The 10,465-nt window shown below is 65.4% G+C and overlaps 2 protein-coding genes across 3 annotated transcripts; one reads left to right on the top strand and one right to left on the bottom strand.

Annotated features, from left to right (window-relative positions):
• The first annotated feature begins 6 nt into the window (after window positions 1–6).
• LOC309684126 (forkhead box protein P3-like) lies at window positions 7–1,691 on the top strand. Its single transcript, XM_082500082.1, has 4 exons — window positions 7–31; window positions 704–805; window positions 1,278–1,399; window positions 1,551–1,691. Exons 1-4 carry the CDS (start codon window positions 17–19, stop codon window positions 1,588–1,590), a joined length of 279 nt encoding a protein of 92 aa, XP_082356208.1. The 5' UTR covers window positions 7–16; the 3' UTR covers window positions 1,591–1,691.
• A 34-nt stretch (window positions 1,692–1,725) lies between these two features.
• On the bottom strand, window positions 1,726–9,060 carry CCDC22 (CCC complex scaffolding subunit CCDC22). Of its 2 annotated transcripts, none has more exons than XM_082500080.1 (17): window positions 8,979–9,060; window positions 7,903–8,080; window positions 7,559–7,691; window positions 7,346–7,452; window positions 7,206–7,272; window positions 6,947–7,116; window positions 6,214–6,420; window positions 5,625–5,696; window positions 5,309–5,428; window positions 5,098–5,217; window positions 4,697–4,813; window positions 3,529–3,630; window positions 3,306–3,413; window positions 2,913–3,008; window positions 2,517–2,576; window positions 2,308–2,382; window positions 1,726–1,989 (listed from the first exon to the last, which is right to left on the bottom strand). In XM_082500080.1, exons 1-17 carry the CDS (start codon window positions 9,026–9,028, stop codon window positions 1,876–1,878), a joined length of 1,896 nt encoding a protein of 631 aa, XP_082356206.1. In that variant the 5' UTR covers window positions 9,029–9,060; the 3' UTR covers window positions 1,726–1,875. The 2 variants fall into 2 exon arrangements, with proteins under 2 accessions (XP_082356206.1, XP_082356205.1); XM_082500079.1 differs by having other exon boundaries at window positions 5,306–5,428.
• Between the last annotated feature and the right edge of the window lie 1,405 nt (window positions 9,061–10,465).

Below are 10,465 nucleotides of genomic sequence, written 5' to 3' on the forward strand. Positions count from 1 at the left end.
CCCCTACACCTACGCCATGCTCATTCGCTGGGTGAGTGACCCCCCCCCGCGGCCCCTAACCCCCCCCGGTGTCCCCTATACCCCCCCCACCCCATATGCCCCCCCCCCGATTCCTGATAGCCCCCCCCAAATCCCTTAAAGCCCCCCCAAATCCTCCCCCCCCCCTTCCCCTCCATGTCCTTATAGCCCCCCCCAAAGTGTCCTGGAGCCCCCCATGTCCCCAACCGCCCCCCCCCCCCCATCCCCATGACCCACCTGGAGCCATCCCCCCCCCATATTCCCCCCCCCCCCAAAAACTGTCCCCAAAGCCACCACGACTCCTCTGCGCCCCCCCCCAGCACCCCATGTGTCCCTATGGGCCCCCCCCATCCCATCCCAGTGTCCCCAACCCCCCCCAGCGTCCCCAACCCCCCCCAAAACATCCCCAAACCCCCCCAAAGCATCCCCAAACTCTGCCATGACCCCCCCCCGCAAAAGACCCCCCCCAAAGCGGCCCCCCCCATGTCCCCCCAAATCCCACTCTGCCCCCCCCCAGCCCATCCTTAACCATCCCCACGCCCCCCCAAAGCATCCCCACACCCCCCCAAAAACGTCCCCACACCCTCCCAAAACGTCCCCACACCCCCCCAACCCCCTCGTGACCCCCCCCAAAATGTCCCTAACACCCCCCCCCCCCCAAAAAATGTGGGGCCCCCCCCCAAAGGCCATCCTGGAGTCCCCCCAGCGCCAGCGCACCCTGGGCGAGATCTACCACTGGTTCAGCCGAATGTTCGGGTACTTCCGCCACAACACCGCCACCTGGAAGGTGGGGACAACCCCCCTCCCCCCCCTGAACCCCAAAATTTACCCCCCCCGCCCCTCCAGAACCCCACCCCCCCCCAAATCGCCGGGGGGGGGGGCACCCCAACTTCCCCCCCCCCAGGGTCCTCCATCACCTCCACTGGGAAGAGGGAGGGGAAAAAACAACCCCAAATCTCCCTCTCTCCCCCCCCCAGTACCCCAAAATGTTGGAAAAGGGGGGGGGACACCCCTAAATTCCCCCCCCCCGACCCTGATGGCCCCCCCAAAAAAAACACCCCCCCCTACAAGAAAACACCCCCAAATTCTCCCATAGCCTTTGCGACAGCTTAAAGCCCCCCAAAACCCCTACAACTACCCCAGAACCTGCCCAAAATACCCCCCCCCGCGTTAAAATTCCTCAGGGAATTTTGGGGGGGGGGGGGGGGGGGGGAGGACACCCCCCCCAAATTTTTTGGGGTTCCCCCCCCCCCTCGCAGAACGCCGTGCGCCACAACCTGAGTTTGCACAAGTGCTTCGTGCGAGTGGAGAACGTGCGCGGCGCCGTCTGGACGGTGGACGAGGCCGAATTCAGGCGCAAACGGGGGGGACGGTACCCCAGGTAACACACCCCCCCCCCCTTAAAACACCCCCCCCACCCCAAAATCCCCCCCGGGGACCCCAAAAAACAAAGGGGGGGTGGTTCTCTTTACCCCCCCCCCCCCCAAAAAAATGCCACTGGTAAACACAGGGTTCCCCTCTAAACCCCACAGGGACTGCGACCTGAAGTGCTTTCTGCCCCCCCGGAGCTGAGAGGGTGGTGTGTCCCCCCCTCAAAACCACAACGGGGGGGGGGGTGTGTCCCCCAAAACCGCTGGGGGGGTCCCCAAATCCCCCCCCTCCCCCAAAAGAAGAACACGACCCCCCCCCAAAAAAAAAACAAACCAACACTGCCAAGACTTTTCTTGAAACCATAAAGGAACCGCTCCATCTTTCACTGAATTTTTTTGGGGGGGGGGTTCAGGCACCCCACTGGGGGGGGGGGAGGAATTTTGGGGTGCCCCCCCCCCTATTTTTTTTTGGGGGGGGGGGGGGGGTTCAGGCGTGGCGGGCTCGTGCCGCCAGCGCGGCGTTCTCCTCCCGCAGCGCCCGGCAGTCGCTGAGGATCCGGTCGAGGCTGGCGGGGGGCTTCGCGCTCGTCTCCCCCTCGATCTGTGTGTGTGTGGGGGGGGTTAAATTTGAGGGGGGGTGGTTAAATTTAAGGGGGGACACCCCAAAATTAGGAGGGGGGGGGGAAGACCCCCAAATTGCCCCCCCCCCTTCAAAATTACGGGGCAAAGAGTTGTTTTGGAGAGTCATAAAGATTTGGGGGAGGCACAAAAAGATACGGGGTGACGCCAGAGGTTAATTAGCACTGGGGGGGGGGGGGGGGCAGGGACACCCCAAATTCTTGCCCCCCCCCCAATTATATCCTGCCCCCCCCCCCCCAGTTATATTTTGCTCCCCCCCCCCCCCCCCAAAACCCCCCACCTGCTCCTCCAGGTCCCGGATCTCCCTTTGGATGGTCCCCGTGTCCTCGATGGTCCGGATCAGCTGAGCACAATTCTGGGGGGGGGGGTGGGCAAAAAATTTGGGGGGCGGACAGTGTGAGTGACTCCCCCCCCCCCAAAAAAAATCTCCAGTGCCCCCCAAAATCCACCTGGGCCCCCCCAAACTTTGCCCCCCCCCCCCCCCCTTACCTCGTGTAGAGCCGCCAGGTACTTGTAGGCTTTCCTCACCACTTCGTCCCGCTTGGCGTCCTGGGAGGGGGGGGCAATAGGATTTTGGGGGGGTCCAATAGGATTTGGGGGGGGCAATAGGATTTGCGGGGGGGGGACACATCTGGGGCAATTTGGGGGGGGGGACTTGGGCCAGTTTGGGGGGGCACATGGCATAAATTGGGGGGAGGGGGGTGGTGGCATAATTTGGTGGGGAGTGTCTCAGCGCCGCAAACTCTCCCCCTTCCTTTGGGGTCACCCCATCGAGGGGGTGTCCCTGTGTGTGTCGTGTGTCCCCCCCCCCCCAAAAAAAACACCCCCCCACTCCAAGGTGCCCCCCCAAAAGTGCACGTGGGCCCCCCCCCTCCCCCCCCGAACCTTGAAGAGCAGCTCATCGGTGACGCTGAAGGTCCTCTCCAGTTTCCCCACCAGAGAGTTGATCTCCTTCTGCAGCGCCCGCGTGTCCACCAGGATCTGGGGAGATCCCCCCCAAACCACGAGGGGGGGGGGAATTCAGCGCTTGAGGGGGGGGACGACCCCCCCCCCCCAAATCCCCCCCCCCTCTCCATTTTGGGGGTGCACCCAGTACCCACAAACAGGAGGAACGCCCCCTCCAGAACTCCTTTAGGGACCCCAAAACTCTCTTTGCTGCCCCTCAAAGGGTTGGGGGTCCCCAAAAAACTTCCACCATCCCCAAAATAACACCCCCCCTGCCCAAATCTCCTGCCCCCCCCCCCCCCAAATTATCCTAACGCCCCCCCCCCCCCAAACCTTGCCGATCTCCTCCTTCTGCTTGCGGATGTTGCCCACGATCTCCAGGATGCGTTGGGTGTAGACGGCGCGCGAGACGTCACGGGGCAGCGCCTCCAGCTCCGTCACCTGCGTCGAGAGCAAAAATGGGGGGGGGGTAAGTAAAATTTGGGAGGGGGCCCAGAGCCCCTCCCCCCTCCCAAAATTACCCCACGACCCCCCCCCACCCCACACCGGTACTCACCAGTTGTTTGTACAGCTCCTCTTTGCGTCGGGCTTCGTCGGCGGCCGAGCGACTGCGCTCGTGCAGCGTCCGGATCTCCGACAGCCGCCGCGACGACTCCAGCTGGGGTAGGAGAAAAGAAGGGGGGGGGGGGGGGAACAACAACTTGGGGCACCCCCAAATCCACCCTGGGGGTGGGAAGAAGGGGGGAACACCCCAAAACCCCCCTAAAAAAGGAGCGCGGAGCCCCAAAAATGCCGGGAAGGGGATCGCAAGGTTCCAAAGGCGCTGGGAAAGGGATGATACAGCCCTCGAAATATGCTATGAAAGGACGTGGGGATCGCCAAAGCTACTGGGAAAAGGGGACCCCAAATCCCGCAGGGACCCCAAAATCTCTCAGGGAGGGGCCGGGGGACCCCCAAATCCATTGGGAATAGGACCCCGGTGCCCCCAGGGACCCCAAAACCGATTAGGTTTTAACCGATCCACTGGGAAGGGGACCCCAGGGACCCCAAAATCCACTTTGGGGGGATCTGGGAACCCCAAAGCCCTCAGGGACCCCAAAATTCGTCAGGGAGTGTCCTTGGGACTCCCAAATCCACTGGGAAGGGGACCCCGGGGACCCCAAAACCCACTTTGGGGGGATCTGGGCACCCCAAACCCACTGGGAAGGGGACCCCAAAGCCCACAGGGACCCCAAAATTCGTCAGGGAGGGACCTGTGGACCCCCAAACCCACTGGGAAGGGGACCCCAAAGCCCACAGGGACCCCAAAATTCCTCAGGGAGGGACCTGCGGACCCCCAAACCCACTGGGAAGGGGACCCCAAAGCCCACAGAGACCCCAAAATTCCTCGGGGAGGGACCTGCGGACCCCCAAACCCACTGGGAAGGGGACCCCAAAGCCCACAGGGACCCCAAAATTCCTCAGGGAGGGACCTGCGGACCCCCAAACCCACTGGGAAGGGGACCCCAAAGCCCACAGGGACCCCCAAACCCACTTTGGGGGGATCTGGGCACCCCAAACCCACTGGGAAGGAGACGCCAAGGACCCCAAAACCTACCAGAGAGACACCCAGGGACCCCAAAACCCACCAAAATGGAGCCTGGGGAACCCCAAACTCCCCCAAAATTTGGGGGGACAGATCCCAGAGTGTGTTTGGGGGGTGGGGGGGGGGGGTGTCCCCTTACCTGAGCGGAGTCGCGCAGGGCCCGGAGGTGCCGGTACTCGTCGAGGAGGGGTCCCCGGTGCCGCTCCCACTGCCCCGCCAGGCTGACGATGCGGCGGCTGCTGGCCTCCACCACCAGCTGCGAGCAGGGTGAGGGCACCCCAAAAAACCGCTTCCCCAACCCCTCCCCCCCCCCCCCAAAAAGATACCACCTCCCCACCCCTCACTTCTGCCACCGGGGCAGTTGTACACCCCGGAAACCCCTCTCTCCCCACGCTCGCTGCAGCCTCAAACAGCCTCACAACCTCCCCCCAAAAAAAAAGACTTCCGCCCCCCCAAAAAAAACCCTTCTACCCCCCAAAAGAACACCCGCCCCCCCCCCCCCAAAACCCTTTCCGCCCCCCCCCCTCCGGGGACCCTCACCTGCAGTTTGGCCATGTTGTTGTGAGCATCCGGCAGCAGCTCGACCGCCCGCGCCTTCAGCCTCAGGGCGTCCTCCCGCCCCCCCAGCGCCAGCCGGCCCTGCTGCACCTCCGCCTCCGCCTTCGGGGGGGGGTCACGCGTCATCAGGGGACCCCCAAAACCCCCCCCAGACCTCCCCCCGCCCCCCTTTAATCTCCCCGCTGGCAACCACCTGGGTGAGGCTGAGCTGGGCGTCCCGCACCTCCTTGCGGCAGCCTTCGATTTCGGCCTCCAGCCGGGCCAGGGTCTCCTCCAAGGCGGCCTCCTCGCTGGCCTGGCGTGCCCCTGCGTCCTGCGGGGGGGGGTGGGGGGGGTGGGGAGGGGGGAAAACCCCTTCTAAATGTGGCCATCGGTAGGGTCCAGAGTGAACGCCCACCCGATAGAGCCATCAGTAGGGTCCAGAGTGAACGTCCACCTGATAGAGCCATCAGTAGGGTCCAGAGTGAACGAGTCCCGATTTCCCCCCCCCCCCCCTTCCATCCCCTCACCTCCTCGGGGCTCTTGGAGGGGTGCAGGGTCTCGGCGGCCGCCTGGATCTGCTGCAGCAGAATTTGGGGGTCCTGCGGGATGAGACCCCGCAGCAGGTCAGATCCCAAAAAAGGGGGGGGAGGGGGGGGGCGCACCCCCAAAACACTCCCCCACCACCAGCCCCCTAAAAACAACCCCCAGCCCTCCCGAAGCCCCCCCAACCCCCACCAAAACAACCTCTCAGCCCCCCAAAACCAACCCACAGCCCCCCCAAACAACCTCAGAGCCCCCCCAAAACCAACCCACAACCCCCCCAAACCTCAGAGCCGCCCCAAAACAACGCACAGCCCCCCCAAACAACCTCAGAGCCCCCCAAAACCAACCCACAACCCCCCCAAAACCACCTCTCAGACCCCTAAAACCAACCCACAACCCCCCCAAACCTCAGAGCCCCCCCAAAACAACCCACAGCCCCCCCAAACAACCTCAGAGCCCCCCCAAAACCAACCCACAACCCCCCCAAAACCTCACAGCCCCCCCAAACTACCTCCCACCCCCCCAAAAATAACCCCTAACCCTCCAGCAGCCCCCCCCGCCCCCCCCCCCAACCTGCTCGTGGGTCAGGTGCTGGGTGCGGGTGAAACGGGACCCTTTGGGTAGGGCCCCCCCGGCCCCCCCGGCCCCAAAAGTCTCTTGGAGCCAAGAGGAATCCAGGGGTCCCGGGGGGGGGCCCGGGGGGGGTCGGGGGGGGCACGCCTGGCGCAGGGGCTCCAGGGCCCGGAGCCGAGCGCGGAGGCGCTTCCGTCCCACGTATTCCTGGGGGGGGGGGGCAGGAAGAAAAAGTGGGGGGGTCAGACCCACAGGGACCCCCCAAAACAGACCCCTAAAGGCCCCCACAGCCCCCCCATACTGCTGGGGGGGGGTCAGACCCACAAAGACCCCCCAAAACAGACCCCTAAAGGCCCCCACAGCCCCCCCATACTGCTGGGGGGGGTCAGACCCACAGGGACCCCCCAAAACAGACCCCTAAAGGCCCCCACAGCCCCCCCATACTGCTGGGGGGGGTCAGACCCACAAAGACCCCCCAAAACAGACCCCTAAAGGCCCCCACAGCCCCCCCATACTGCTGGGGGGGGGGTCAGACCCACAAGGACCCCCCCAAAAGAGCCCCTGGACACCCCCCCCCCCCCCACGCTCAGGGAAAGGGATCACAGACAACACCCCCCCCCAAAGTCCTGGGGGTGAGAAGAGGGGGACCCACAGGGCCCCCCCCAAGTCCTGGGGACCCCTGGAGACCCCCCCCCACGTGGATGGGGGGGGGGGGGGGGGGGTTTCTTCTCACCTGGGGGGGCAGGCGGGAGGCCAGGCCGGGGCCCCCCCACTCGGCTTCCCAGTCGTGGCGGGCGCTGAGCTGGGCAGCGTGGGTCTCCAGCAAAGCCGGGGGGGTCCTGACCGAAACGGGGGGCTGTGCCGGCACGGGGGGGGCAACCCCCCCAAAATACTCCTGTAGCTCTGCGGGGGCAACAAGGGTGAGCACACACCCACCCACCCCCCCCCAAAAATAAAAAGACCCCCCCAAATTTCCACCCCCCCCCCCTTACCTGGCGGCCCCCCGCTTTGGGGCAGAACCAGGGGGCACGTAGCGAAGGGGTGCAGCCGACTTGTTCCCTGGAGTTAATTAATCAGTTAATTAGCCCCCCCCCATCTCCAAATTAAGGGGGGGGGGGGCGTCAAAACTCACCTGCAGGCGCTGCAGCCGGGGGGGGCGGCAAGCGGGGGGCACCCAGGGGGTCCCCAACTGCTCCTGGATGCGGGCGCCGATGGCCCGTAGCAAAGCCCCCGATTTCCCTGGGGGGAAGGGGGGGGGGGGGGGGGGGGGGAGGGGACAAAAAAGATGGGTCAGACCCCCCCCCCCAAAACCCTACAGACCCCCCCCCCCCCCTTAAATCCTTACCGGGGGGTTCAGCCCCTCTTTCGCTCTCGTCCCGCGGCAGTTTTTCCACCAGGAAGAGGAGGAGGCGACGGGTGTCGTGCTCGGAGCTGTAGAGGAAGGTCTGGTACCCCACGTCGCCCCCAAATCCCAACTCCTGGGGGGGGGGGGGGGGGGGTCATGAGTCACCCCAAAATTTTTAAAGCCCCCCTCGTTTAAGCTTTGCGGGCGGTACCCAAAATTGAGAAGCCCCACATCGCCCCCCCCAAGTCCCAGCTGCCGGTGGGGAGAGCGAGGGGGGATTGTTATGTGTGTGTGTGTGTCCCCCCCAAATTTTTTTTTTTTTTTGGGGGGGGGGGGGTTGGTACCTGGCAGGCGGCGGCCAAGTCGGAAGCGAGTCGGAAGCGGGCGGAGATGCCGGGGGGCAGGAGGGGGCTGAGGGGGGCCCCCAAAGCGGGGCGCACGGCTCGCAGGCAGCGCACGGCCGCCTCCACCACCAGCTCCGGGGAGAAATCCCGTACGCTCTGGACCTGGGGGGGCACTGCCCTATTTTTTTTTGGGGGGGGGGGGGGGGAGGTTGGAATGACACACACGGGAAATTCAGGGCGCCCCCCCCCTCCCCCCCCCCAAAAATAATCCTGACCCCACACACACACATAGGTGTCACCCACACATCTCCAGGCGCCCCAAAATCCTCCCCCCCCCCCCCCCCATCTCAAATCTCACCTAAAATTGCTTCTGGCCCCCGGGGAACCCCCCACCCCCCAAAAAATGCCCCCAGGTTTACACCCCCCCCCCCCAAAATGCCTTAGGGCCCCCCCCCCACCCCCAGACCACCCCAAAACTCCTTAGTCCCCCCCCCAATCCTAGTAGGGTCCCCCCTACCATTAGGGCCCCCCCCAAATTTCTTAGGGCCCCCCCAAATTCCTTAGGGCCCCCCCCAAGACCCCTCCAAATGCCTTAACCCCCCCCCAATGACCCCCCCCCAACCTACCAGGGTTCCCCCCCCCCCCAAATTCCTTAGGACCCCCCCTACACCCCCAGACCCCCCCAAATTCCTTAGACCTGCCCCCCAATGTCCCCCCTCAAACATACCAGGCCCCCCCCCCCAAATTCCTCAGCCCCCCCCCACCTATTAGGGGTTCCCCCTACACCCCTAGCCCCCCCCCCCCAAATTCCATAGGGGCCCCCCCAATGACCCCCCCAAACCTGCCAGGCCCCCCCCCAAATTCCTCAGGGCCCCCCCCCACCTATTAGGGGTTCCCCCTACACCCCTAACCCTCCCCCCCCCAAATTCCATAGGGGCCCCCCCAATGACCCCCCTACACCCCCAGATCCCCCCCCCCAAAACTCCTTAGGACGCCCCCCCCCCCAAAAGTCTTCAGGGTCCCCCCAAAATCCGCCCCCCCCCCCCCAAATCGCCCCCCCCCCCATCCCCACTCACGTCCCCGCCTGCCGCAGGGAGTGGATCAGGATCTTATCCACCTCCTCCATGTTTGGGGGGGGGGGGGTGGTCGGGGGGGGGGTCCCCCAAATCCTACCGGGGTGGGGGGGGTGGGGGGCGACACGGGACGGGGACGGGACGACGAACCACCCCGACTCTCCCGCGCCCCCCCGCAGCCCCGCGAGGAGTCACGTGAGGCGGGGCCCGCCGCGGAACCGAGGCTGAGCTCCGCCCTCCCGCGCGCGGGGTACGCCGGGAGTTGTAGTCATTGGGTGAGGGGGGCCCCGCGCGGGGCACGCTGGGAGTTGTAGGCGGCACCAGGCGCGGTTGAGGCGGGAAACTGAGGGGGCGCGAGGCGCGGCTGAGGGGAGAAAATGGCGGCCGTGAGGCGGGGAAACGGTGTTCTGTGAGGGGCGGCTGAGGGGGAATGGCGCCTGTGGGGAGTGAGGGGCGGCTGAGGGGGGAAATGGTGTCCTGTGAGGGGCTGCTGAGGGGGAATGGCACCTGTGGGGGGTGAGGGGTGGCTGAGGGGGGAAATGGTGTCCTGTGAGGGGCGGCTGAGGGGGGAAATGGTGTCCTGTGAGGGGCGGCTGAGGGGGAATGGCACCTGTGGGGTGTGAGGGGTGGCTGAGGGGGGAAATGGTGGCTGTGAGGGGCAGCTGAGGGGGAATGGCGCCTGTGGGGAGTGAGGGGCGGCTGAGGGGAGAAATGGTGTCCTGTGAGGGGCGGCTGAGGGGGAATGGCACCTGTGGGGTTTGAGGGGTGGCTGAGGGGGGAAATGATGTCCTGTGAGGGGCGGCTGAGGGGGAATGGTGCCTGTGGGGTTTGATGTGGTGGTGAGGGGGGAAGTGGCATCTGTGAAGGATGATGAGGGGGGGAAAATGGCACACTTGAGGGGTAGCTGAGGAGCAAAATTGCGCCTGTGGGGTGTGAGGGGTGGCTGAGGGGGAAAAGGCACCCGTGAGGGGGGATAGAGGGGGAAATGGTGCCTGTGGGGTTTGAGGGGGGAAACAGAGCCCGTGAGGAGGGGAAATAGTGTTCTGTGAGGGGTGATGAAGGAGAAATGGCGCCTGTGAGGGGTGTTGAGGGTGAAAATGGCACCTGTGGGGTGTGAGGGGTGACGAGGGGGGGAAATGGCAGCTGGGGGGGGGGGAGGCTGAGGGGGAAACTGCCCCTGTTTGGGGTCAGTGAGGCAGAAAACGGCGTCCGCGGGGCACAGGGGGCGGCTGAGGTAAGAAGTGGTGGCAGCGTGTCCCTTGCACACGCGTGTGCCCCGTCCTCATTCCCTCTGCCACACGTGTGACACATCTGTGCCCCCACATAAGTGTGTGTCACAGCCTTTCCCCCCCCCCCCCCCCCCAATCCACACGCGTGTGCCCCGGCACGTGGGCAGCGCTGCCTTCCCCGTACTCTGGCACACGCCCTCGTTAAGCCCTTAATCTCCCGACAGTAACGAGCCGGGGGGCTGCCGGACGAGCCGGGGGGAG

This window comes from Vanellus vanellus, assembly GCF_965231255.1.
Source record: "Vanellus vanellus genome assembly, contig: HAP1_SCAFFOLD_1301, whole genome shotgun sequence".
Classification (NCBI taxonomy): Eukaryota; Metazoa; Chordata; class Aves; order Charadriiformes; family Charadriidae; genus Vanellus; species Vanellus vanellus.

What these genes read in the sequence shown, in the direction of transcription:
- CCDC22 (XM_082500079.1), bottom strand. Translation starts at nt 9,028, where the DNA reads ATGGAGGAGGTGGATAAGATCCTGATCCACTCCCTGCGGCAGGCGGGG. An exon ending in CCTCCAAGAGCCCCGAGGAG is followed by an intron (nt 5,429 to 5,624) that starts GTGAGGGGATGG and finishes CCCCCCCCGCAG; the next exon opens with GACGCAGGGGCACGCCAGGC. An exon ending in TCCGGGACCTGGAGGAGCAG is followed by an intron (nt 1,990 to 2,307) that starts GTGGGGGGTTTT and finishes ACACACACACAG; the next exon opens with ATCGAGGGGGAGACGAGCGC.
- LOC309684126 (XM_082500082.1), top strand. An exon ending in ACAACACCGCCACCTGGAAG is followed by an intron (nt 806 to 1,277) that starts GTGGGGACAACC and finishes CCCCCCTCGCAG; the next exon opens with AACGCCGTGCGCCACAACCT. An exon ending in CGGGGGGGACGGTACCCCAG is followed by an intron (nt 1,400 to 1,550) that starts GTAACACACCCC and finishes TAAACCCCACAG; the next exon opens with GGACTGCGACCTGAAGTGCT.